Source organism: Melanaphis sacchari, unplaced genomic scaffold, assembly GCF_002803265.2.
Source record: "Melanaphis sacchari strain LSU unplaced genomic scaffold, SCAv2.0 Contig0_pilon_pilon, whole genome shotgun sequence".
Classification (NCBI taxonomy): Eukaryota; Metazoa; Arthropoda; class Insecta; order Hemiptera; family Aphididae; genus Melanaphis; species Melanaphis sacchari.
In genome coordinates, this window is record NW_020270366.1 from 23,901,728 (window position 1) to 23,926,637 (window position 24,910).

A 24,910-nucleotide genomic window follows, 5' to 3' on the forward strand; every position below is an offset into this window, starting at 1 on the left:
GTTGTTATTTTTTCATATTTACTATTTCGTCGTGTAGAAAACAATAAAAAATATGTGATTTTTTTCATTGAATTTTTAAGCATATGGCTTTGCTTAAAAATTTTTATAATATTTTAGTACTATATAATGTATAAAAATTAACAATTTTTTATTTTATTAAAGTAATTATAATTTTTAATTCACTTAAAATAAAACAAAAATTATTTTTATTTATCAGGAAGTAAAGTTTAAAAATATTATTTTAAGATTATTATAACTGATATAATGAGTAATGAGTTATTGTTTAACGCCGGTTTTTCAATTTTAATTAAGAGATATTCATTACTTTTTTAACAATATTAAAGTTACCATCAAATTAAATAATAAAAAGAAATACGTAATTAACGACAATAGGCTATATTTTCGTAAAATTATGTTTCCCTATTTAGCAATGTTGTCATTACGTATTTTAATTAATTGTATAGTTAATACAAAAATGTTATATTTATGCATCAGTTGAATTTTATTAGTATTGTAAAAACTAGGCGTGTGCAAGTAGTTTATATATATATTGCACATGGGCCTTGGCCCTTGGATACAGCATGGCGTATCAAATTGGACTGAAGTCTTGAAAAGGCCTCGAATTGACATAGTAATTGACATCAATTATAACACGGACAAAATTATTTATAAAATACACAAGTTTTTTAAGAACCATATTTATAGCAAAATAGACGCTAATATTTTAAAATAACAAATGTTTGTATGTACGTATAGGTAGCTATATTACATAGGTAGTTTTGAAAAAAATGTCAATCTTTGTATAGAGTACTTTTTTATAAATCAATTAGACTATTGAATAAAATATTTAAAGCTTATAATATTCTATAACGAATTTAAAACAAAAAATGTATATTAAATTTGAATAACTGTGTAAGTAACAGACTGGGGTGTCACCATTGGGTAACTACTCACATTTGGACGTATGTAATATCGAAATGCAATAATTAAAAGTTAAAATATTATATATCATATTGACCAACCTATCGGTTTTTATATTAATACCATATATCATAACATCTAAGCTCTAGATTTTTAAGGTTTCATACTTTATATTATATTAACTGCTACCGATAGTTCTAACGGAGAAATTCTATGCTTTTTAGATGCTGATGGCTTCCGAACATTTCATACCTTCAAAGTTTGTGTTTTCTGCTGATTATGCACCTGTGGTAAAAAATTTACCAATGCTGGCGGCGCTGGCAGAAGCGTGTCTGTGGCCAGTGGTGTTGCTTCTGTTCGACGACCAGTTCGTGCCCCGGCTGTCAAACTTGTACCGTAGACGAAGTGTTTCGGATCGGGCTAAACCCCCTCAAGGTAAATAAATACATTTACTTTTTTATCCTGTCAGCGTTGTCTTCATGTACGCATTACTTATCAAATACCATATATTATTATACTTAACTATGTATAATGGGTATGCAATATGTGAACCAATAGGTATTTAGTATATAAATAATATGCATAGCACTCATTCGGTTTTATATACAGGTGTGAAGTGAGTGATGTCAGATTCTACTTTATTTCCCGGTTAACTTTTCAGTTTTTATAGAATTAATTAATATAAAAATATTTGTAGTAATACCATTTTAAAAACCAACACCTCTATAAAATGATGGACTTAACTTGGATATACTACACCTGAGCGTATAAAATAATATTAAATGTAAGCACACACGTGAATGCTGCAAATGCAAATCGAAAAAATCATTTACTTGAATATTTATTTGATTTTAACTCACTTCTAAAATGGAAACACGTTGATATTTCAATATTATGGAATTACTGTAATATATTTTATATATTTCTCATTTTTATGACATTTTATTTTTTAACATTAATGTGTTAGAATTGAAAACATATTAATAATAATGATACGCATATTTTAAATTATTATCTATACACTTAAATCTATTACGTGTTGTCTGCTTTAAATGTAGAGTTAAATTTAATTTTTTTCTACGTTTTTACAATTTTCATGGCACATATATATTTGTTTAGTATAAATAATCGTACAATTAATGTAAAATCGTTTATAGTGTATTTTTTTTATTCCATATTTTCTTGGAAGTTAAATATTTATTTAAAAACATAAAAATAGTAATTTCTATAAATATCGAATTCAAATTTAACAAAAACGATGTATTTAATTGAAATTATTTTCTTCTTTTTTTAATAACAATGATGTGAATAAATTATACCGAAAAAAATAAATAGTAAACAAAAACAACATATTTTATAGCTGCTGTTTCAACTATTAAAACCGAAAGATATACTACACATATTTTCTTATTAAATTAAATTATTTTTTTCAATATAATATGTTACGTTAATTAGTTATCGTTTAAGAATTAAATCTTTTTTCGTTTTCGATTTAATCAATATTTTATTTTTTAGTGAAAAAAATCATGACTGCTATTCGGTTTTGTATTTTTTTTTAGAAAAATACTGCTATCATAACTTTGAAGAATAAAGGTCGTTTGAACGAACACATTTAAGTTATAACATTGAGAGTATATAATACTATACATATATACAATTATAAATGGTATATGATATATTTGCTGAAATTGTTCCAAGCGTAACTTACTGTCGTATCCCGAAAAATCGGAAATGAAAATGATATATATATTTTACTCCAGCAGTGCAGTAAATACGTTGCTTTTGAAATTCTAGAGAAAAATAAATATTACTCCATTCTTTACCGTATATAATATATTCGACGAATCGACCGAATACGGGTGATGTAGATTTTTATATACATGTACAGGGTGTCAGGGTGAAAGTAATGTAAACACCATTAGACATTAATCATTATATACGCTGGTGTGCTAGTGATACATTAAAAACATTTAAGCCTTTAATATTATATAACTATATATACAGAGAACCGATTCCTAAAATAAATCGAAAACGATGTGTTGTACAGACTGATTAATCAACCACATGACAAGTCAATGTAGAATATTTATACGTCATTCAAATATGAGTACGCATTTAAGCATAATAATATATAAAATCATATAAAAGACAGATATTCTATTTTAACGAAATTCTTTACTCAAAAAATACAGTTAGGTATATTATATTTTTTTGAAATCTGTTTTACCAATATTATTAGTATTATATTAAATCAATCTCACACCGTAAAAATAATAAAAATATAATAATAATATATTAATATATATATATATATATATATATATATATATATTTATTTATATATTATTTATTTTAATAATTCTCGTTTAACATGCGTGGTGTGCATTTGTAGGCTTACACGGCAAGTTTCGCCCGTACAACGGTTCATTGCAAGATGCCCGAAGGCCTCCGCCGCCTTCCAGTGGTAGCGAGGCAGTCAGATTTCCCATCACCAACGGATCTTTGTTCGCCAGCCTGGACGGCAGAGTTCCGGTTCTACACAACTACAGACGAGGTTCGTACATACTCTCTTCCTTTCACACAAACATTTATTATTAATATCTCTCTCAACAGATGGTTTATGAAAATATAAATTAATTTAAAAGTATTTAAACATGAACTAACTATATACTCAATAAAACGATAAAATATGCAATTAAATCGGAAAAATTTTAATTATATTCCAAGTTAAATGAAGAAAAATATTTTTCTGGAGTTTCTGTTAATGTAATATTTTTCTTATTATTACTTCAGCATCAACTTTGTAGTTATATATTAGCTTATAATTGTGTGTAGGTACTTAGAGTATTTAAGTAAATGGAGTGATAATTATTAATTACATTCGATTTACATTACATTAAGTTGTAAAATTAATTTTATTTTAGGAAAATAAATATGTTTTTAGTGTCTGAATATAGTCCAATTGATTCGTACAAATGATACAAAATTAAATTAAATTTTATTTTATAAAATAATTTTTTCATCGAAAATATCCTTTTTTAAATATATATATATTTTGTAAAATATATTTCTGATTCAACTTGTACACTATAAAGAACAAACCATTGAAACGCACAAATCCAAATTTTAATATCTTACTATTGCAACATTATTACTATAAATATATTTTCATTTGTTCAAATGTACGTGATAATTTAAGATCCATGTAGATAAAAACGCAGTAAATCGTAAACATTCCGCAATCTCTGTATTTTTTAATAGAAAATAATTAAACGCCCAGCGCATTAATATAGTTCACCCAGTGGTGCAGCTAATTTTTCGCCCATTCGGTGATTTATTTGAACCACACCGCATTCATATAATATACTACAGGTGCTAATGTACTATAATAATTTTGTAGGTGCCATAATGTAATACTCGTGTTATTAACTTTACGGGTTCTAGATCTGTCTAGGTCGAGTGGTTGTTCCGACACAATATACACAATAACTATACATGGCGACGGTTTTTAATTTATGCACGCTGCACTGCAGTTTTTTCGACAGTGTACACCGCAATAAATAATAATACTTATGTCGATACGAGTCGCGCGATTTGGCTCAACTCCGTAACGATCGTCCATTTTCGTTCACGCCGTGCTATATATCGATATACGTTCCTCACCACTATACGGGATTGGCATACGTATTATCTGTCCGACATGTACAATATATTATTATGATATTGTTATGTTTTTGTATTTTGTTTTGTGCCCATGACGTTTAGTGCCGCCAGACAGACCAGTCCACTTGCGAATACCCGATCGTAAAATCTCGTATCCATATTTCCCGCATGTAACAACAAAATAATAATAATAATAATAATGTACATAATACACGAGTACACGATGATACTAATAATATTGTATGCGTGTCGGGTACGTCTCGAACTGCGCGCATCAGATGTGACTTTCACGAATAACGTATTCACACACGGATAAGCTGGCGTGTAAGTAGGTACGCGTTATATTTTATACATATCCCGGAATTCGTCTGGTAATAATATACGCGTCATGTTATTATTATTACTATATTACCTACGACGACCGCCCAATGCCGTCCATACATAATATTTGTACTTATATATAACACCGAAAAACACGATACATACATGTCCCGTCGTGTGTGCATACGTATAATAAAATTTCTACAAGGAAAAAAAAGTAAATAAAAAAAATCTGACAAATTGTATAAATTGTACGTTGTCGCAACAATGCGACAGCGACACAATAACGTCTACAAAATGTGATAAAATATTCAATTTGAATATTGTGCGTTTTTTTTTTCATTCATTTCGGCGATGGTGACTGAATTTCTCGAAAAAACGAATAAATTATTTCCACCACTTCTTTATTGTCCCACACGCCTTCTTGTTAATGCATCTCGCCAACTTGCGATGGCTTGTAATAATATAATAAAAGTAGCATTATATTATTGCAACACAATAATAATATCATGTGTTAGGCACCTGTATAAATAGCAAACCTCTAGATTTCCTTTTCCGCGAGAGAAGATTCAGGACCGGTTTCTCCCAACGCTGCAACAACGCGACATCGCACGCTGTACGACAGACGCCGCCGCGGTCTCTTTGGTCCCTGTTAGATGTGGCTAAGTCTCGAGTTTAGTACGTGATCATTATTATATTTCGCTTGTAACGATGTACAAACCACAGTTTCAAATCTGACTTCAAACAGACATGAACTATCAACTAGACATACATGCTGAGTACGTGTGTCGAAACGAAGATTAAATCCGTGATATTATCAACTTATTCGTACTTTAAACAGTAATAATAAAAATAATTAACGAGTCATAATATAACTATAGGTTTTCATGAACTCAATAAAAAATCACATACCAAGTAAATTTTTGCAAAAGTTGTGGTCTACTTCTTTGGCTATTTAAACATTAAATGCTACCATGAATAAAAAACCAATTATCCAATGTCTTATAACGTTAGACATTTGAATTAATAAAAACATGTGGTTTCATCTAAAACGTTTAAAAAAAATAATTTAAAAAAAAAAACAATTTTTGAACTAATAGTATCAAACACTTTACTTTTATTTTGAATTAATAGTTAATTAATTTTTAATTGTTATTGTTTAATAATAAATTAATAATTCAGACTAATAAATTTTAACTTTAAAGATTCACTAAATTTCTTAAAGTAAATAGTTTGAAAATGATTTTAGTAGTCCAATTGACACTGTTCAATTGTTTATATTAATAAGTTCTATCTTTCCTGAAACAATGAAAAACTACAAACATTTAGTTTACTACTCAGTTTTAAAATACAAATTAAAACAGATTCACACATTTTAATACATCTTATATGCTAATATGTATAGATGATTTAATTAATTATACTCCTCTTAGATTCATATAATATTATTTAATATATTGTTTTATAAATGTGCATTATTTTTTTTTCTAATTCTTACAATGTTTACCAATATTTTTATTTCGTTTTAAATTCGATTAAATCATGTTTAAAAACAGCGTGAAAAAACAATCGGAAAAAAACTCGTTTTCATAAAAATACATATTTAAATCGATTAAAATCGCTGTAATATATTTTATTGTTATAAAAACATGATTTTTATATGTCCGTTACATCAATATTATCTAAAAAAATAAAAATCTCATTGAATTATTAGTGTAGTTATTTAAATATTAATGACCTCGTACAGTCCGAGCGGTTGTTTGCGTCTTCGGGCCGCGTGCTCGATACGACCGTGTATTATACGCGAATAATATGTGATATTCGTATAATAGGTAACTGTAAATATTTTCTTTCACGCGTTATCATTATAACCGTCATCGTCATCATAATCATCATAATAATCATCATCATTTGTCATCATCACCATCATCATCGTTTTCCTTGTCCAGGCAAATATTAACAACGCAGGCCACGATGATGTTATGCATTATGATATCATGAACGTCTCGCGTGTTATAAATAGACGGCACCAACCATATACCCGCTACATACCAACTTATCTTGCCGTATAATATGCAACAAAATAATATTGTAATACGATCGTGTCGTCAAAACAAAAAAAATGTGTCGAGCGATCGTGAAAAACCGAAAATCCTACACGCACAACACGGGTAGCTCGCTTATAAAAATACTGTAAAGATTATGGACGCACTTGTTATAAAAAAAATATGCAATATTATTGGGCGTGCATATAAATATTATATATTGTAATAAAATGTGTGCGCGCGTATGCAATAATACCGTTGCGCGTTATTCCGTTCAGGTCTTAGGCGCTGCGACGCGTTTCGAATTCCACGTGTTGTATATTTTTATGATAATATATTTTAAACCTGCCTGTATAAGGTTTTTTACATAAATATGTATAGCTGGTTAATAAAACATCGTGTTTCCGATTATTACGGTACGCGTGTTCGGGACTTTGATTTTTGTTTACAAACGTCTCTCCAATCGTCTCGTCGTTGAACCATCGTTACGCGATTGTAATTTTTCATTCGTCGGCGTACCTACAACGGTGATATTATTATAAAATAATAATAATAATGATATACATAGTAGTAATATAAATATCGACCTTAGTATTGTCAACAATCGTTATTATTATTTATCTATTTTTAAATTTTGTCTGGTCATTTTTCGCTCATTTTCTTGAAATTCAATTATTGCGAATAAAAAAAAAAAAAACTCCTACGAAACAAAACCCGTTGTTGTGTTGAAGACCCATAACGGCTATAACGACGCGTAAACACATAAAAGTATAGAATATTTTGCATTATGTTTTTTTTCTCATCAAGACAGCTTACATTTTTAAGTACCTAATATAAAAACGGCGACACGAGTTTGTAACATTGTTATTTGTTGTAGGTGTTTAATTTCTTGCTAACGCAGCACCGCGTGTAAGTAGTTATAAGTCATTTGTGTGTATAAGTAAATCAGTTATAAATGTTATAATATAATGTTCGGGTAAATCGGCGTGAAATTTGTTTTTAAGTGTAGTCGATTATAATATAATCTGGTTATGTATATCTTGTTTTCTAGAATAACTCAATGAGTATAATATTAGTCGAGAGCTGCACTATCTATGTAATACGTTACTATAATACACAATTAATGACGCGAATACTGTTAGATTATCATTTTAGTGGTCGCGAGAGATTCATCGGGTAAATTTCGATTATTTTCACTGACTCTTAGTCTTATCGACGATAGTTAAATATGATCCGTAAACAATTAACAAATGTACTCGCGATCGAAGAACGTTCAACTACGAACACTGTAAACGAATTTCAGTTTTTTTTGAAGATTAAAAAAAACCGTCTCGTTTTCGTCTATGCCTACATAAAATACATTAAACTATAAAATATATTATAGTATGTAATAAACTAATAACGGATCTATTTTTTAAATATAATATTATTATATATTTTTGATAGGTACCAATAAAATATATAGTGCACGCACAAAGAGCGCGTAATTATCACGTCCTTCGTGCCGAATGTATACTTATTCAATATATATATAATATATGTATGTATGTATGTATGTATGTATAGTTATAATATTATAGTAATATACAAACAATAAGCTTCTCATGATTGCACAATATAATATAAAATATATATGAAAAAAATATCCAAAGAACGAATTAATAGCAACGTGATTTGGGCACATCGAGGGCCGTTGGAAAATTTATTAAATTTTGCTCGTGTCCAATGCTATTTCAAGCCGGCGCCGAGCGTGAAACACGACGTCCAGTAAACATAATTATATATATATATATATATTAAAGTACTGTATTTTTTCATCATCTATATAACAGTATATTATTATTATTATCACAGCGGCGTTGACGTTTGACCGTTTACCGTAACCCAATAATAATAATAATAATAATATTTTTTATATATATTTATATATACACTGTATATAATATATAGATAAGTATTTGGATATTTGTTTTATTGCTGATTATTAGAGCTAACCTATTAGTTATTATTTATTACCTAATATGTACAAATTTTATAATTATATTATACAATACGGGTCACATGGCTAAAAATCATGTGCCAGTAATAAAAGCATCAGGTATAATATCTTATGACACACTTTGTAAAAAATGAAGTATTATATTATTGAACATGAGATACAATGTGTACAGTATAAATTGAGATAGTGCACATAACAATATATTGTGATGTTTATATGATGTTTAAAAAAAATTAAAAATATGTATAGTTTGAATTTATAATTGTATATTCTGATTTTCGAGTAAATGTTTATAATTGACCTTACAATGATGAGAACGTCATTTTAACTTTTTCCTCAGTAAATAGTTTTCTTACTAGGAATTCATGCAAGTCGATTGGAAATTCAAGAATTTAGTACTTGCACCTTATTCCTTAAAATAGGTCATATTAGAGAAATCGCACGTGAGAAAGGTCGAGAATTTTTGATAAGCATTAAAACTGATTTTAGGTTAAATTTTGACTGTTCTACTTGTAGACTACCCTGAGAACTATTTTTCAAATATAATAAGTAATAGATACATTGCTGGATTACGCCAATGTAAACAGAACGACCTGTAAACATTTCTATTTTAAATTATATTCTATGTATAAAGTATATAGCATGGCTTGAAAAGTTACAAAAACGTTATATTTGACAAAAAAACGATTGAAATTCGTAAACGTAATTATAAAGGAAAACGATAAACATAAATAATTAATTTTCAATTATTTAATAGTTATAAATATTTATAATACCGGTCACGCAAAATTTGAATAACGTTTTAGTTGTAAATAACATAAAATGATTTTTTTTCAAATTCAAACCTTGATATATATATTCTATATTTCTATAGTATATTAACTTTTTTTATTTACGTACATAAATTACGTGTATAATGTATTACATGATTTGGCTAAAAACCCTAAAAAAAAAATTATTATTACTTGTTCAGAACATACATAAGCCATATTTTTGTGATATACTTCGTAGTACTATAGATTAAATACTCAATCCATGGTAGTATAATGTATAATATGATATAGTTTATAATTGTATTAAACTTATACAATTTTTCGTGCATGGTCGAGTACCGGTTGGAGGTTCGATATTTGTTCCTCTTTTCTCGTCGTAATCGTATAGTCGATAATAACAATATCACGAAATTAAACTTTTTCAAATTATTGTTAAGTATGTACGACACACAATAACAATATTGTAAACATTGCGCAGTGATATTAATATTATTGCTAATTATTAGTGTTGAGTTTTCTTTTTTATAACACAGCAGGGATATTATTTTCCTACTGTAATATTCATATACATAAGTCTAACACAGCTATTTAATTTATTTAAATCATAATTGCTTAAGGTCAAACATAAAAAAAAGTAATACAGTTACATAAATAAATTTTAAGAAAATTTTATAAAAAAAACAAACAAAAAGAAATCAGTTTGATCACATTAGTGTTCAGAACAGTAGTCTACGCCATAAGGTTTGCGTATAAATGTTTGAAAAATAGGGCCATGGGGGTGAATATCGATAAAAAAATGTTCATGATTAGTAATTTTTGGATATTTTTAAATAGGTAATAGATTTATTTTTCTTGTATACCTACAACTTGAAAAAGACAATTTTTTATTTTATTCATAAAATCATATTTTTGATACCCATACTTGCAGTTGTACTTACGTATGTATAATATTAATATTATTGTCTGGTGTTTTTTCAGGCGTTAGAACGATGAGTGGCCTACTGACTTCTCCGCCACCACCACATTTTATACACACGGCAACCGATCCCACGGCGGTCGGTCACTGTTGCGAAGACGAACACAATCATCACCACCACCACCACCACCACCAACAGCAGCAGCAACAGCAACAGCAACAACTCCAACATCGGTCACTGCGGTTCGCCAACATGGTGACCGCGTCGGCGGCCATGTCGACGTCGGCGGTGGCCGACTGCAAAGCGGTGGCCGACGACTCGACGCCCGCCGACAGCCTGGACGACCAGTCGATCGTGACGGGCGTTTCCGCCACCGTCGTCGGGGGCGTTCAAGCGACGGACAGCCGTTTGCCACAAAACTTGCAACAGCTCCGCGAAAAGTTGTACGCTCAAGACGACGACGACGACGACGACGAGACGAGTTGTTGCGGAAGCGACGGTGGCCGGAACGCGGACGACGACGGCGGACGTCGGCTGGACAGGCACGAGGAGAAGGCAGCGGCCGCGGACACGACGGCCGACGACCAGGACGATTCCTCGGACGACGGGTGCGACAGGAGGGACGACTGCGACGATTGCGATGAAGAGGGCGGGTACGCCACGCTGTCCGCCAGGAGCGTGTGCTCGGCCACGACGGCGGCCAACGACGATTTCGAGTATTTCGCCGCGTCCGCCGACCGATCGGCCGGCTATTGCGGCAGCGAAGACGTCGCGCCGGCACCGGCGGCCGAGCGGTCGCCCGTCGGCGGCCGGGTGCCTTACCAGCGGGCGCCGACCAGACGCGCCAAGCACCACCAGCACAGCCGCAGCACCAGCGCTGCGCGCAACCCCAGCACAGCCGCCGCAGTATCACCAGCAGCATCACAGGCTGAAAATGCGCTCCGCGGCACCGGCCCTGCCGCCCACCCCGCCGACGCCTCGCAGGCCCAAGGCCCGTCTCACGTCCTGTCCGTCGACTCGCTGGTCGGCACAAGCGGCTGCGGACCGCGGCCGCCGCGAGTTATCCGCATACCGTCAAATGCTGCAGCAACATCATCATCATAAGCAGCAGCAGCAGCAGCAGCAACAGCAGCCTCCGCTTCACCACCCACACCACCATCACGGCGCGGGAGGCAGACATCGCGGCGGCTTCGGCGGCATAGCGGGTAGACGGCTGGGCGGCGGCGGTGGCCGCGGACACCACGGCGGCAGCGTGCCCGATCTGAAACGGGTGTTCGTCACGGATTTTTTGTAAGCCATGTTACCCGGTCCGCGTGTGTTTTGCTCGTCACAAACGTGTCCGGGACGCGTTCTCGGCGTCCCTCGGTTCCCGGTCCATTTCACCGGCATCCGTTTCCGTTGTATTTTTAACGGTTAAAAAATCGTTTTTTTTTTCTATTCCTTTTTTTTGATTTGACTTTTCATTTTTTATCGTGTTGACCTATCGATACAATATTATTATTAAAACGCGTGTTTTGTTATATCACATGGGTATACAAAACGCGACGACATTAGGTATTACATTATCTGCGTGTATATATTGTGTACATGCATACAATAATTCTGAGTCACGTATTCGTATATATTTAGATATTTCGATAATAATTTATTCAAACATAAATCTGTTTTTGTGTATAAAACTATTTAAAACATTTGGTTAGTAGGTACTGTTTTACTTTTTTTTTTTTATATTAAAATATTGAGAGGTACACGTGCGCCAAATCAATTCGCAGTAAGAAGGTACGATACGCATCTACACAGCCACGTACAACATTATTTTATTGTAATTTTCGTTAGGAAATCGACCAAAGACGGAAGAATTTATTATAATATGTACCTGTTATAATAGTAGAGTTCTATCACCGCATTATTGTACCGTGTCTAAGTCTAAAAGTTCGTTTTCGTCGTGTTTCTATTCTTATACGGCTATTATTATTCATATATTATAATAATATATGAATGATATATTATTGAATATTATTATATCATTATATTTTTAGACTAAGATATTTTGTTTATTTTTAACACCTGGTGCCAATTTTATTGTAAGATTAAAATTTATTTATGCGATTATTATTATTATTATTATTATTATTATTTTGTAAATTAAACATTGTTTTTGTTTTTGCTTTTTTGAATTTCATTAAGATTGTATTATATTGTATTAGTGTTTAGTGTTTCACGTTATTTGATATCAGATATTTAATGGTTTTAATTTTATTATTATATTTTAAAACATTAACCAGTTTTTGTTTGATAGCCAACAATAATAAAAATGTATGTCAAATAAAAACAATATTTAGTCTAGACTTTGTGATTTACGCCCAAACGATTTTCCATTCTATTATATACTTAATTATCCTAATGTTATTTGATTTAATAATAATAATTGTTACGTTTAATTTTACGCAAAATATATTTATGATAGTCGACGTTTAAACTTTTAAATAAAAAATATAAACATAAATATTGCCAAATTTTATAAAATTAAAAATAAAATATTATTATTTTCCAAACCATTGGATATAGGTCTGTTAAGCATTAATATACTAAATTCAATTTAAGTAATACATTTTTTACTTTTACAATACAAACAAATAATGATTTAATACAGAATATTGATTAACAAGCGATTAACCCAGAACCAAATAATTTTAACACAAAAATGGTAATAATATTTTAGGATAAACAGTTAATGATTGTTATACAAATATAATGTATATTATAATGTATCAACTTAAATTTTTTCATTCAAACTATATACTTGTAAAATATTAAAAATTAATAAAATATTTTTTGTATAAATGGGTATTATTAAATTGTTCTGTCAAGGGTTTTTGTGGTTGCCGTGCACTTTATTGTTGGCTAGTAGAGTATTTGACAGAAGTTAGAATTTGTAAGAACCAAAGAAAAAAATATACGAATTATATAATTTAAAACAAAGCTAGAAGAAAAAACTAAAAACTCGAAACTCAATGGCAATGTGAAAACTAAATATAAGTACCTACTAAAAGTTTACGATGTAAGTTTGGAAAGACGACGAAAGAGTAGTGTAAAGCTTAACGGTCGAAACATTGAAAACTCAAAGTTTTAAGATTTATTTCATTTATACTGCGCAATCGAGTAATGATATAGATAATGGTATTACTAAAACAACGAAAATATCCGAGTACAGACAACATTATCTATGTGTAAGTATACACCGCGATCAGTGTAAACTTGAAGATAGTTTTATTAGTAAACGCTTAACGATAAAAATGTGTGACTACATGTACTCGTATCAGACGGGATTAACATACAAATTATAAATGTATAATACTGTAATATATGTTGTAACTACTTAAGAACTTTGAGTTTCCCAGTAGATTTTAGAAAAATTTATTATGTAAACATAAAAAAAAAAATGTTCACTATTATTTAATTCTTTATTATAAAGCAAAATATATTTCGAAGCGCTTCGAAATATAATAATTGAATTTTGAGCGAGAATAGTTTATACATTTTTTAAAAATTAATTATACGTATTTGATGAGTGGAGATAAGTCGTATTATAGGGGTAGTTGAAAAACGGTGTCTCACTGCTCCATTTATATACATTTTTAATACTTTTGTATGATATTTATAAATACTTATATATTGTTTTATTCTTTTTATATAATTATTGTGTTAACTATTATAGATGTATATTAAGTATGAACAAAAAAAACTTGTAATTGAATCTTATTTCCGCAATAAAGAAAATATTAAATATTAATGATGCTACTCCTCCAAAATAAAATATAAATAAATACTCCATGTAATATTCTACCTTGGAATATTAAATTAAAAAAATATATTTAATTTAAACAAATAAAATACTTAAAAAATATTATTGATGAGCAATAGTAAAACATATTTATTTTCCAAACATATTGTTTTGATTTAAATGTTTTATGTAAGAGAAATATTTTCAAAAACGTTTGTGTGCTCTTAAACAAAGATTGTCTTAAGTTATATAAATTAACCCACATTCATCGGTGAATAAAGGTAGTCTATACATTAAGCCTTTCTAAAAATTCAATAATTGAAAACAAATACGATTTTCTGGAGAAAACAACTTAATTGGATATTTTATTATTTAGTTGTAGTATATGCAGAAAGACTTCATAATGAAATTTACATACTAGTAGGATCTTAATTTTATTAGGTACTACACTAGTCGAGTTCTTATTTTTTAAAGCTTATACGTCATTTTGACTCGATAATTTGTACACGTGTCAAATATAATTAATAACAATATGATTTTCGTGGAAAATGTCTATAACGATACAAACAGTTATAAATACAAGAGTTATTAAAATGAAATTTTCCAATGTTATACTTTTAAATTATTAATAATAATATCATCTAAAAAAAAAAATCAACAAATTTACACGCGTCAAATTTAATGCGTCTGTTTGACGCACGTTCGAATGACGTGACACAACAGACCTGAAATTTATAGGTTATTTCCGAAAAACATTTGAAATATAAGATATAACTGGTGTAATACATAAAATAATACAAGACCCGACTTGTATGCTAGATACCAGTAAATGTCCCTTGTGCCCAAACTAATAAAAATAAAATTATCTTGTCCTGTGGGTATATCTCGACGGTGTCCATTAAATATTAGATATATTGATATAAATCACCATTTAAACCATGTCTTTTTTATAATATTTAAATGTGTTTCTTTTTTATGTATATAAATATAATGTATATAAATTTAATAATTACAATTTGTAAAAAGTGAATACTTACTTGCATTACAAAATACTGGACGATTTGAGTGTCCATTAGGCATTGGCATTACTTCAGATACTTCTAGAATTTATTTTTCAATCATAGTAATGATAGGTTTCAGTATTTATTAAGAATGTGTCTGAACTATTTATGTTAAAACCAATTATATTATGGATTGTTTATGGATTGTTGAAGAGAATAGTAAAGTAAGATTAGATATAAGTAGATTAAGATAAATATTATGTATTATTGTAATTTTTTTTTTTTTGTAATATTGGAGAATATTTTGGAATTTCACGATATGTAAGTAAAGTGAGATGACTAATATTTTAATTGATATTAGTCATCGTTGAATGGATTATTTATTTTTAAAGAAATAGTTTGGTATTAAGTGAAATATTCGATTTGAAAAAGTGTTGCAGTTTTTATAAAGTTTTATGTTGAGCGATTTCGTTTTTGTTTTTAAATGATTGGCCCATATTTTTTTCAAAACAAATATCTAACTATTTTTTGTTTGCGTGGAAGAATAACGTCAATATTAAGTATAATCGGTGCACTAGTACCGGAATTGGAGGCTCAAATTAGATTTATGTTAGTTGAGATTCAATTAATATCTTCAACAAAAAAAGCAAAAATGATATTAGCCGAGTGGAAAATATCAGTGATGAATATGTTCTATAAAGTCAAAAATAAAATATTAGCCTGTGCGATATCAGATTGACATTATAAGACAGTTCATTTTAAAAACGCAGGTAGGTATACATAATATTATTTGGCATTTAATTTAAAAGTACTATAGTGTTATATTCGTTCCCAATACTCATATTACACCTCTATATGTACCTATAGTGAAATATTAAAAAAAAAAAGTAGAAAACTAAACTTTGATGAATATTGAAAATATGAAATCCTTATTTAGATATTTAATATATATCACATTGTTATTATTTGTTAATTTGTATAACATATAAATATGTTTTTTTTAAATGTGCCACTCCTGTTTATATTTGTTATGATATGGTAATATATCATTGTATAGCTTAAATATAATAAATAAATAACGGTCAAGCTGTCACACACAGTTAACGGTTTATTCCAATATAACTCTTTCATCGCTGATGAAAGGGACTACTCGTATTTTTAAGGTCACATAGAAATTGTCACGTGTTGGTGACAATGTGGCACAGGACCTGTGACTCTCTTGTGTGCGGCAATAAACTGGGGAAGGCCGAATAAGGGTATCTACCACCAAGGATAAGACTAATTTCATGGGAATGGAGAGGCCAATGATGAAGCCACCAATCACTCTGGTTGGATTGACCATGTCGTCTCTTTAGCCAATGCATGTCCATCAATAATTTGAGTAACACCTCACAACACCGGATTTTGCGAGTGACAACTATACTTAACTTTTCAAAGAGCTAAAAAAGTGTTGTTTTTTTATTTAGATTCACGTGTTCAGAGAGTTTTTTTTTGTATTTGTGCTACCTTACTTTTTTTAACAAGCATAACATATGCACTGTTCTGAATCAGGTAAGGCAAATGCTCATAATATATTATATGTTATTATTATATTACATGTGTTAAATTTACATTACGGTGTATTTTATCGAATTCTTGACTACACAACCTCAAGAGCTCTCCGAAGATCAGGAGGAAGGTAATAAACTAATAACATAATTTAATATTGGTGTATGATAAGTGATTACATTTTTCTAGCACTCATAAGTGCAGGGAAACATTTTTCAGATTTAGGTTCGCCTATATTAGATCTATTTATCCTTAAGCCATTGTTGTGACCTTCAGTAATTTTATAATTTATAGTATAATTTTCCTCAATTTTCCGTCCTTTTATTTTCACGTTATTACATATTAACATATTATTAAAATAAAATAAATCAACCTTAAACGAAGTTTCATACAATCAAATTTCTACATCTAGCCAATGAATCAACCATTATACATCTATACCTTCTCGCCGAAATTTAGAAGTATAATAATTATTGTGGAATGAACAAGGAATATTATAGTACCTATTATAAATTATGATCGAACTGCGCGTTTAAAATTAGCGGGAGTTTTTGTAGAACGTCGATTCGTTCGTGTTGTAGACCGGCACGATGCATTTTTATTTAACAGTAATTATAATAGTAATAATAATAATAATAATAATGACAAGACATTGCATCGTATATAGTTTCTATATTATATATACCTATCATTAACGAATCGTAGGTTCGCGGTAATGCACCTACATTTTACCGAACAATTATAGTATATGCAAGACGCAGGTGAGTTAATCGGTTTAAGCGGCGGCGGAACAGTGCGTGCCAAACGCCAGTAATCTGTATGTATTTAATACTATTGATATTATAATACAATATAATATAATAATGGCGTGCGTTTCAAACATTTTCCTCCGCCGTACTAATACGCGAGACTATATCGTTATCGAAGACATTAACAGCTATTTTATACGGTACAAGTAAATTATACTCACATTATTACGCGTTATGCCTGTGTCGGCTATTGGTGGATGTACGCGAAACACTAGCGTTGTAGTAATATTCTAATAATCGTAAATCGTTAAGAAACTTCAGAGTTTTGATCACGCGCGTACTATGCTAATGGATACAACGGCGCAACGATTGGTTGTAATGTATTTTTGTCGAAAATAAATAGAAAATAATAAAATCTCGAAAGCGTGATATTATATTGATTTAGGTGTTATCGATCATGTATACACATCACGATCCTTGTAGTGTGTTATCAGCTGCGATTTTAAGACTAGATGAATAAAAATATTACGTTTTCCGTTGTAGTACTCGATCGTGTGTCTTTTTTTTTCCACCGAGCCAAAGTGCTCCTTAATGGACAAATATTGTCTAGGACAATTAATATGAACACTAAGTAATTATAAGTATATATTTTAATAATATTATTATATTTATTTAATTTGTCTATTTGTTTAAGTTCTATTCTAAAATATTGTATACCTATACTTTATTATATACTTGTTGTATGTGCTGGACATGAATAATAATGATAGCAAATAGATACAAGATCTATATGACCAGCACATATTTATCCCAATTATATAGTTTCATAAGAGTTGAATAATCAGTTAAATTTATACGGTGATTGTTCCACTTAATAAACACTATTATATATTTAAATAACTGTTCATTATTATACTTCCAAATGTAATAAAAATAAAATAAATTATATATTATATTATGATATTACTTTAAAAAAATGACAACCATGAAAATAAAACATCAACATTTAATTTATTTGGATATTACGTATTTAATTTTCCATATTAGCCTAAAATTTCATAATTATTATGAAATGTTATTCATGTTATTACTTACGTTTATAATGAACTATGACTTGTTAAGTTATAGGCTGATTAAATTATCTTGTGCACGGTGATTCTTATAAAATGACAATTAAAATACCATATTTTTACAGCCTTTAATATGATTTGATTTTTATATTTTTCTCCGATGAATGAATGAGTCAATAAAACTGCGATAATAACATTCAACTCATTGTAATACAATTTCGTAAACGTGAAAATAGTTTAGTTTGTTATTATAATAAAATTAATTTTTTTTTTTTTTTTTGTGAAATATAAAATAATAACAAAAATAAGTCAGTGTGCCAAACAACGGGATTTTGAAAATCTTTAACATTATTTAAACCGCAGACATAGTGTTTCGACAGGACATCATAGTGCGTAAGTATAGATATTAATTGTTTATGACATATGTGATACTAAACCTATGTTTAATGATTAATAAATTACTTTCGTATTATCCAAAACGTGTTCCAGGTAAAGAAAAACAATACAATGACAAATTATCAAACACAATATATGGACAAACGCCGTATTTATTGCGGGACTTCAAAATGTTATAATCAAAACCGACATAACCAAATAAGAACATCCGTTACACCGTCGTCGATGAAGAAAATAATTATATTCGGATAAAGGAACCATTATCTATTATTATCCTGCCAATGCCCATTTTTATCGAGTTACTCGTTATCGTACCATAATCGCAATATTGATCCTCATCTGATGTTGATGGATGGCAATGATTATTCAATTTTCACACTTAATAATGAACGGTTTTTGTAATGTTAAAAACTCCAAATCAAGCGAGACCACGTCGAATTGTCCGTTGCATTAACCACGAATAAGTAGACGTGCTAAGCCATACACAGATTTTTTCCAAGCTTAATGTTGACTTATTTATAGTAGTAATAATAATAATAAACATTGACGGTTCTTAACGAGTAGCAAACATACTCAATATTATGTAGTACAATTATTATTATTATTTATAATTATCAAATACATTAAATGGATTATCTTGGAATATTTCATTATTTTTTAGCAATTTATAATGCACAATAATGTGGTCCACTGACTTATATCAATGATCAACGGAGAATAAAAAATAACAATTTTAATTAGTAATGAAGTATATCTCTAGAATTAAATTAAAATATGTTTTTTCTCAATACATTCTCAAATACACTATAGCCTACTACTTTATTTACAATTAACGTCTGAAGAAATTAAAAAATTTACCAGTTTAATATTTGATATTCGTCTTAACTAATTATATTAATTTAATCATTGTACATATTATGATATATGCTTAAAAGAATTGATTAAATGGAACGATTCATCTAAGATATATTATTAATTATTATTACGTAGCATATCTATCAATGGGCAATGCCAATGAATATTCAATAGAAAGATATGTTACCTATACATATATCTCAGCGAGTTGGGATATGATATAAATTTTAAGTAAATCTGTATTGTATTATAACTGTATAATATGTATTCGAGGAAATATCATATATTAATCTGTGCTCTAAATCTATTTCTAAAAGGTACGTTTTCCTAGCAGAATTAGATATAGACACAGGCAGTATCGGATCTAGGAGGAGGGGAGCGATTTGAAGCCCATGCTCCAGGTTTTCATCACAGAAAGGTGCAAATTTAAAATTCTAAACTCATACTTTTTTATTATATAAATCCTTTTTAGGCATATTATTATTATTATGCAAGTATTTACAAATTAAATAGTTTTAATTCAACATAGTCATATTAGGAATGGTCATGGAACAAAAATTGTTATATTGTATCAGATTATACTTTCAATTTTATAATTTTGCTAAAAATAGCCAAAAACACGACCGTAGCACTTAACAATAGTTAATATAAACTATTATTGTAGTATCGGTAAGCCGTAAAAAAGTTGTTCAATTTTTTTTCTCTATATCTACTCAGAGGTAGGATATTCTTAAGAAACATCTTAAATTTTCATTAAAAAGTTATATCACGACTAGATGGTTTGTAAGCAATGCGCAGTTAGATCATTATATTTGCTCCGCCTAAAAAAAAAAATAAATATTTCTAATAGATAGGATATAACCTCAAAACACCCTTCTCCTTTGTTATGTGTAATGATAAAAATAATATGCTTTAATAAAAATAAATTGTATGTATACTTATAATATTACTATATTTTATAAGTACCTAGGTAGTAAAAATATTTATAAACGTTTCAAAAACATAAAAATAAGATGTTTTAAAATATATAACTTTAAAAATAGTATATATATATATATGGTATTGTGAGAATTTATTATAATTTTTTATTATTAATACTTAGTCATAAATCTACATTGCTATGCATTGTACAATACTAATGGTACATTTCCTATACTACGTAAAACACTACATTAAACATAATATAATATTTCATATTTTCGTTAACAATCATTTATAATGTTAGCATATTTTAATGGTTATCATCGATTAACATTATCCTATTTGATTATCCGATAAATTACATTTTAATGTTCTACTATTATTTATTCACATGTATATTTTTGCAATTTAATGTATTGATCATATTATGTAAATTATATCAAATATATATGCAATAAGAATTTAGGAAGATTATTTTTATAAGATTGTATTGTCTCAGTCTACTACAGATAGATTAAATATTTCTCAATATTTACCGTAAAACTCACGACAAATGCTATGTTTTTAACGAGTTTAATAAAGACAATTTTATTAAGATTAAAAACTTTTCAACTGGTGTTTTAATAATAAATTAAAAGTGATTTCATGACTATAATATTGTCAGTTTTTGTGTAATTATAAAGTTATATAGATTAATGGTATAGCGTGGAATAAAACTTGAAGGTAATAATTAAAAAAACTTAAATTTTCAATGATACGAGGGTATAATATTTACTGTGCATATAAATTACGCAACAAAGTTATATGACTATAAAACTTAAAAATAAACTAATTTTAAGATAATTATAACTTTTTTGTAATAGTAATAAAAAAATAATAATAATAAAACAACATTACATACCTATTCTAAGTTTTTCTATATTATTAATTTAGCATGGTCTTCTTATACTTTCGCTTTTTTTTGTCGTCCTTTTTCGCATAAACCATTTAATTTCTTTGTATTTTAATAATTTGTACTACTCATACTAAATTGTATTCGTACAGTAGTTTTAATTTCTCATGTGAAGCGTCTAGTTAAATGTTATGTATGAGTTTTGTTTAATCAATAATTACTTATAAACAGTGAATATTATGCCGTAATTTCAATTTCTCCGATCGAGAAATAACATAAAACCTAAACATTTGAACTTTAATTAAAAATGGAAACGAAATATTTAAAAAATTTAAAAACTCTGCGACGTCAATGCATTTTTCATTCTTTATTTAACTTAATTATCTACTAAAACTTGACCTATGTTAGTAAGTAATTGTAAGTAAGATTGTATATAACTCTTAATTAAATGTAGTTATTCAAAAAGTTAGATACATTACTAAAAACTTAAATATTTCAAAACATTTTCCATCAATTTAACTTAACTCAGTTAAAAAACACCATTAACTTGTCCAGCCTTGCATACCTAATAGGTGCGTGTCGGTGTAGTAGATGACTTAGTAAAAGGACAAATACGATGTAAGATTATTATTTAGTAAAAAAATGCATGCGTTACCCGAGAATTCACTGGTGATGATATTTGCGGCCGAAGAAAGATATTAATATAATAATAGCTTTGGTGTCTCAACATTTTCATTTTGAATTTCTTGTATGTGAGGATTTAAATTGCTATTATTTACAATTAATCAAACAGGAAAAATGTCATCGATGTCTACATAGAAAGTGATAGAAAATGTTTATATTATACACTTAATAAAAGACTTTGAATTGTTAATTTTATTTTGGAAAAATATTTTTATTTTAAAGAGAAAAATGGTTATACTCATACCAAAAACACTATGCCATAATAATCTTCATAATAATGTATTAATTTAAAATTCTAATTTTTATGATTTCAACAGATAATCGCATTTATCGTTCATTAGATATACCTACATAAAAAAAAAAAATATATGTATGTATAGAAATAATTCAATGTACAATAATTAGTACTTATAGTAGTTACATGGTAACAATATTATACGTTACAAAATGACATATTTTAATTTCTTGTAAATCAAATAAAATATTATAATCTTGTATATTTTTTTATACATCGAGTAATAATAAAATATTAATATTTTAAGGTTTTTTATAACTATAGTGCCATCTATTGACTTTACATTGATACTTGAAGTTTACTTTTATACTATTCAGCCTGTAGATAGCGCTACACTTTCTAATATTTTATTATATTTCAATAAAATTTATTAATAATAATTGTGCAGAAAAAGGATTAATTTAGTTAGTTCTGAAGTTTTTTAATATTTAAAATCTATCAGTCAGAAATATTAGAAGAGAAGTAGTTTATAAGATAGAATATTATAATATAGAATATAGAAATATAGAAAATAAAAATAAAGAAAAAAGTGTAAAATATATTTTAATCTACCTAATTTACGTAATTTTAAGAATAAATTAATAGACGGAATGAAAATTATTTATACAAATATTAACAATGTACTTAAAATAAAATATAAACTACAAATGCATTGATCACAGATTGGAACGCTGAGCTGAACTATTTAAAATGTTGGGAATATTATTATAATTGAATTAAAATATTTTTAAATACCTACCTAACTGAAACCTATACTTCTAAACGAAACGTTAATGGTTACTAATAATGTTTATACCTCCGTGATATCTCTTTGGTTATTTTTGGTTTTTTTATGGATATTATAAATAATTTAACACGGAATGTCAACAGTTAGTTATTGGGTTTTATTACTTTTTTATATTACATATTACTCACAATACGCGGCGATTGTCAGCAACACGTTTACTGCCTCGTGGCCGACAAAAATCGAAGAACTAAACTTAATAAAATTGTAATACGCACGCGTAGCGAAATGATCTTATCTTTATTGTTAATATTTTCGATTCCCCTCAAACATTAAATTTTTTTCGGTTTTTTAGAGAGGTACAAAGAGACAAGGAGTGCTTTGATAATAATAATAATAATTTATTCAATGTAATATATAAACTAGATAAACATTATTTAAGAAATACAACATTAAATACAATATGAATCTTATACTGTATACATAACGTTTACAATAAATATCTCAAATATGATAATATAATTGTTAGACATCATACCCAGTATTATATTATTATATAAACGTTGTCACACGAGCATTTGATATCTCCTGCGAATATTATAAGAAAAACAATTTTAGAAGAGTGGTGCTTAATTAAGTCCAATACTTCAATACTATTTTAAACAACACACTCAATTTGATCATGGAAATTTAAATTATCGGTTAAAATTATGTCTAGGTCTGTAAATGATGAAACTCGTTTAAGTTGAACGTCCAACTTATGAAATAAGTATGCATTATATGTTCACGGGATTTTTAAAAATACATCGAGTAACATTTATCAATATATTTAAGCATACACTCCAATTTTGATATCAACCAGAGAAAATATTTAATTCATCTTGTAGAATTAAACTATAATCTATTGAGAATATACGAGTTCATATTTTTAAATCATCTGCAAACAACAGCGCGTAACAGCTGATAAAAATTACGCACCTCGGTATCCACATTAGCGATACACGCAAAGGTCAATCAATTCAATGTGTAATGAACAGGCTTCACTATAGAGAGATCATCCATTTGATCATGTTTGACTTCCACCCCAGGTAAATATAATCCAATATTATTTTAGTATAAATAGTATTAAAGTCATTTAATTTTAAGGAAACTTTTTTTCTTTAATCTGAAGTAGTAAATACAAATTAAAACATTTAATTATAAAAAAATAACATGAAGTTCACACGATCAAGGAAAATAAATTGTCATTTCTTAATTTAATTTTGATATATTTATATTATTTTGCTAATAGGTATATAAAAAATTAAACAGACGAGTATACATTTAAAAAATAAAAATTTGAATCTGTTTAA

The 24,910-nt window shown here is 28.7% G+C and overlaps 1 protein-coding gene and 1 non-coding gene across 2 annotated transcripts; one reads left to right on the top strand and one right to left on the bottom strand.

Annotated features, from left to right (window-relative positions):
- Window positions 1–1,150: 1,150 nt before the first annotated feature.
- LOC112597123 (lateral signaling target protein 2 homolog) lies at window positions 1,151–12,669 on the top strand. Its single transcript, XM_025343054.1, has 4 exons — window positions 1,151–1,356; window positions 3,314–3,475; window positions 10,701–11,501; window positions 11,533–12,669. The coding sequence occupies exons 1-4, from the start codon at window positions 1,152–1,154 to the stop codon at window positions 11,931–11,933; spliced, it is 1,569 nt and encodes a 522-aa protein (XP_025198839.1). The 5' UTR covers window position 1,151; the 3' UTR covers window positions 11,934–12,669.
- An 11,825-nt stretch (window positions 12,670–24,494) lies between these two features.
- LOC112601971 lies at window positions 24,495–24,654 on the bottom strand. Its single transcript, XR_003115077.1, has one exon. It is a non-coding gene; the product is annotated as a U1 spliceosomal RNA (small nuclear RNA).
- Between the last annotated feature and the right edge of the window lie 256 nt (window positions 24,655–24,910).

Excerpts from the sequence above, each read along its gene's own strand:
- LOC112597123 (XM_025343054.1), top strand. The coding sequence starts at position 1,152 with ATGGCTTCCGAACATTTCATACCTTCAAAGTTTGTGTTTTCTGCTGAT. Across the intron at positions 1,357-3,313 it reads TCGGGCTAAACCCCCTCAAG|GCTTACACGGCAAGTTTCGC; the intron begins GTAAATAAATAC and ends GTGCATTTGTAG. Across the intron at positions 3,476-10,700 it reads TCTACACAACTACAGACGAG|GCGTTAGAACGATGAGTGGC; the intron begins GTTCGTACATAC and ends GTGTTTTTTCAG.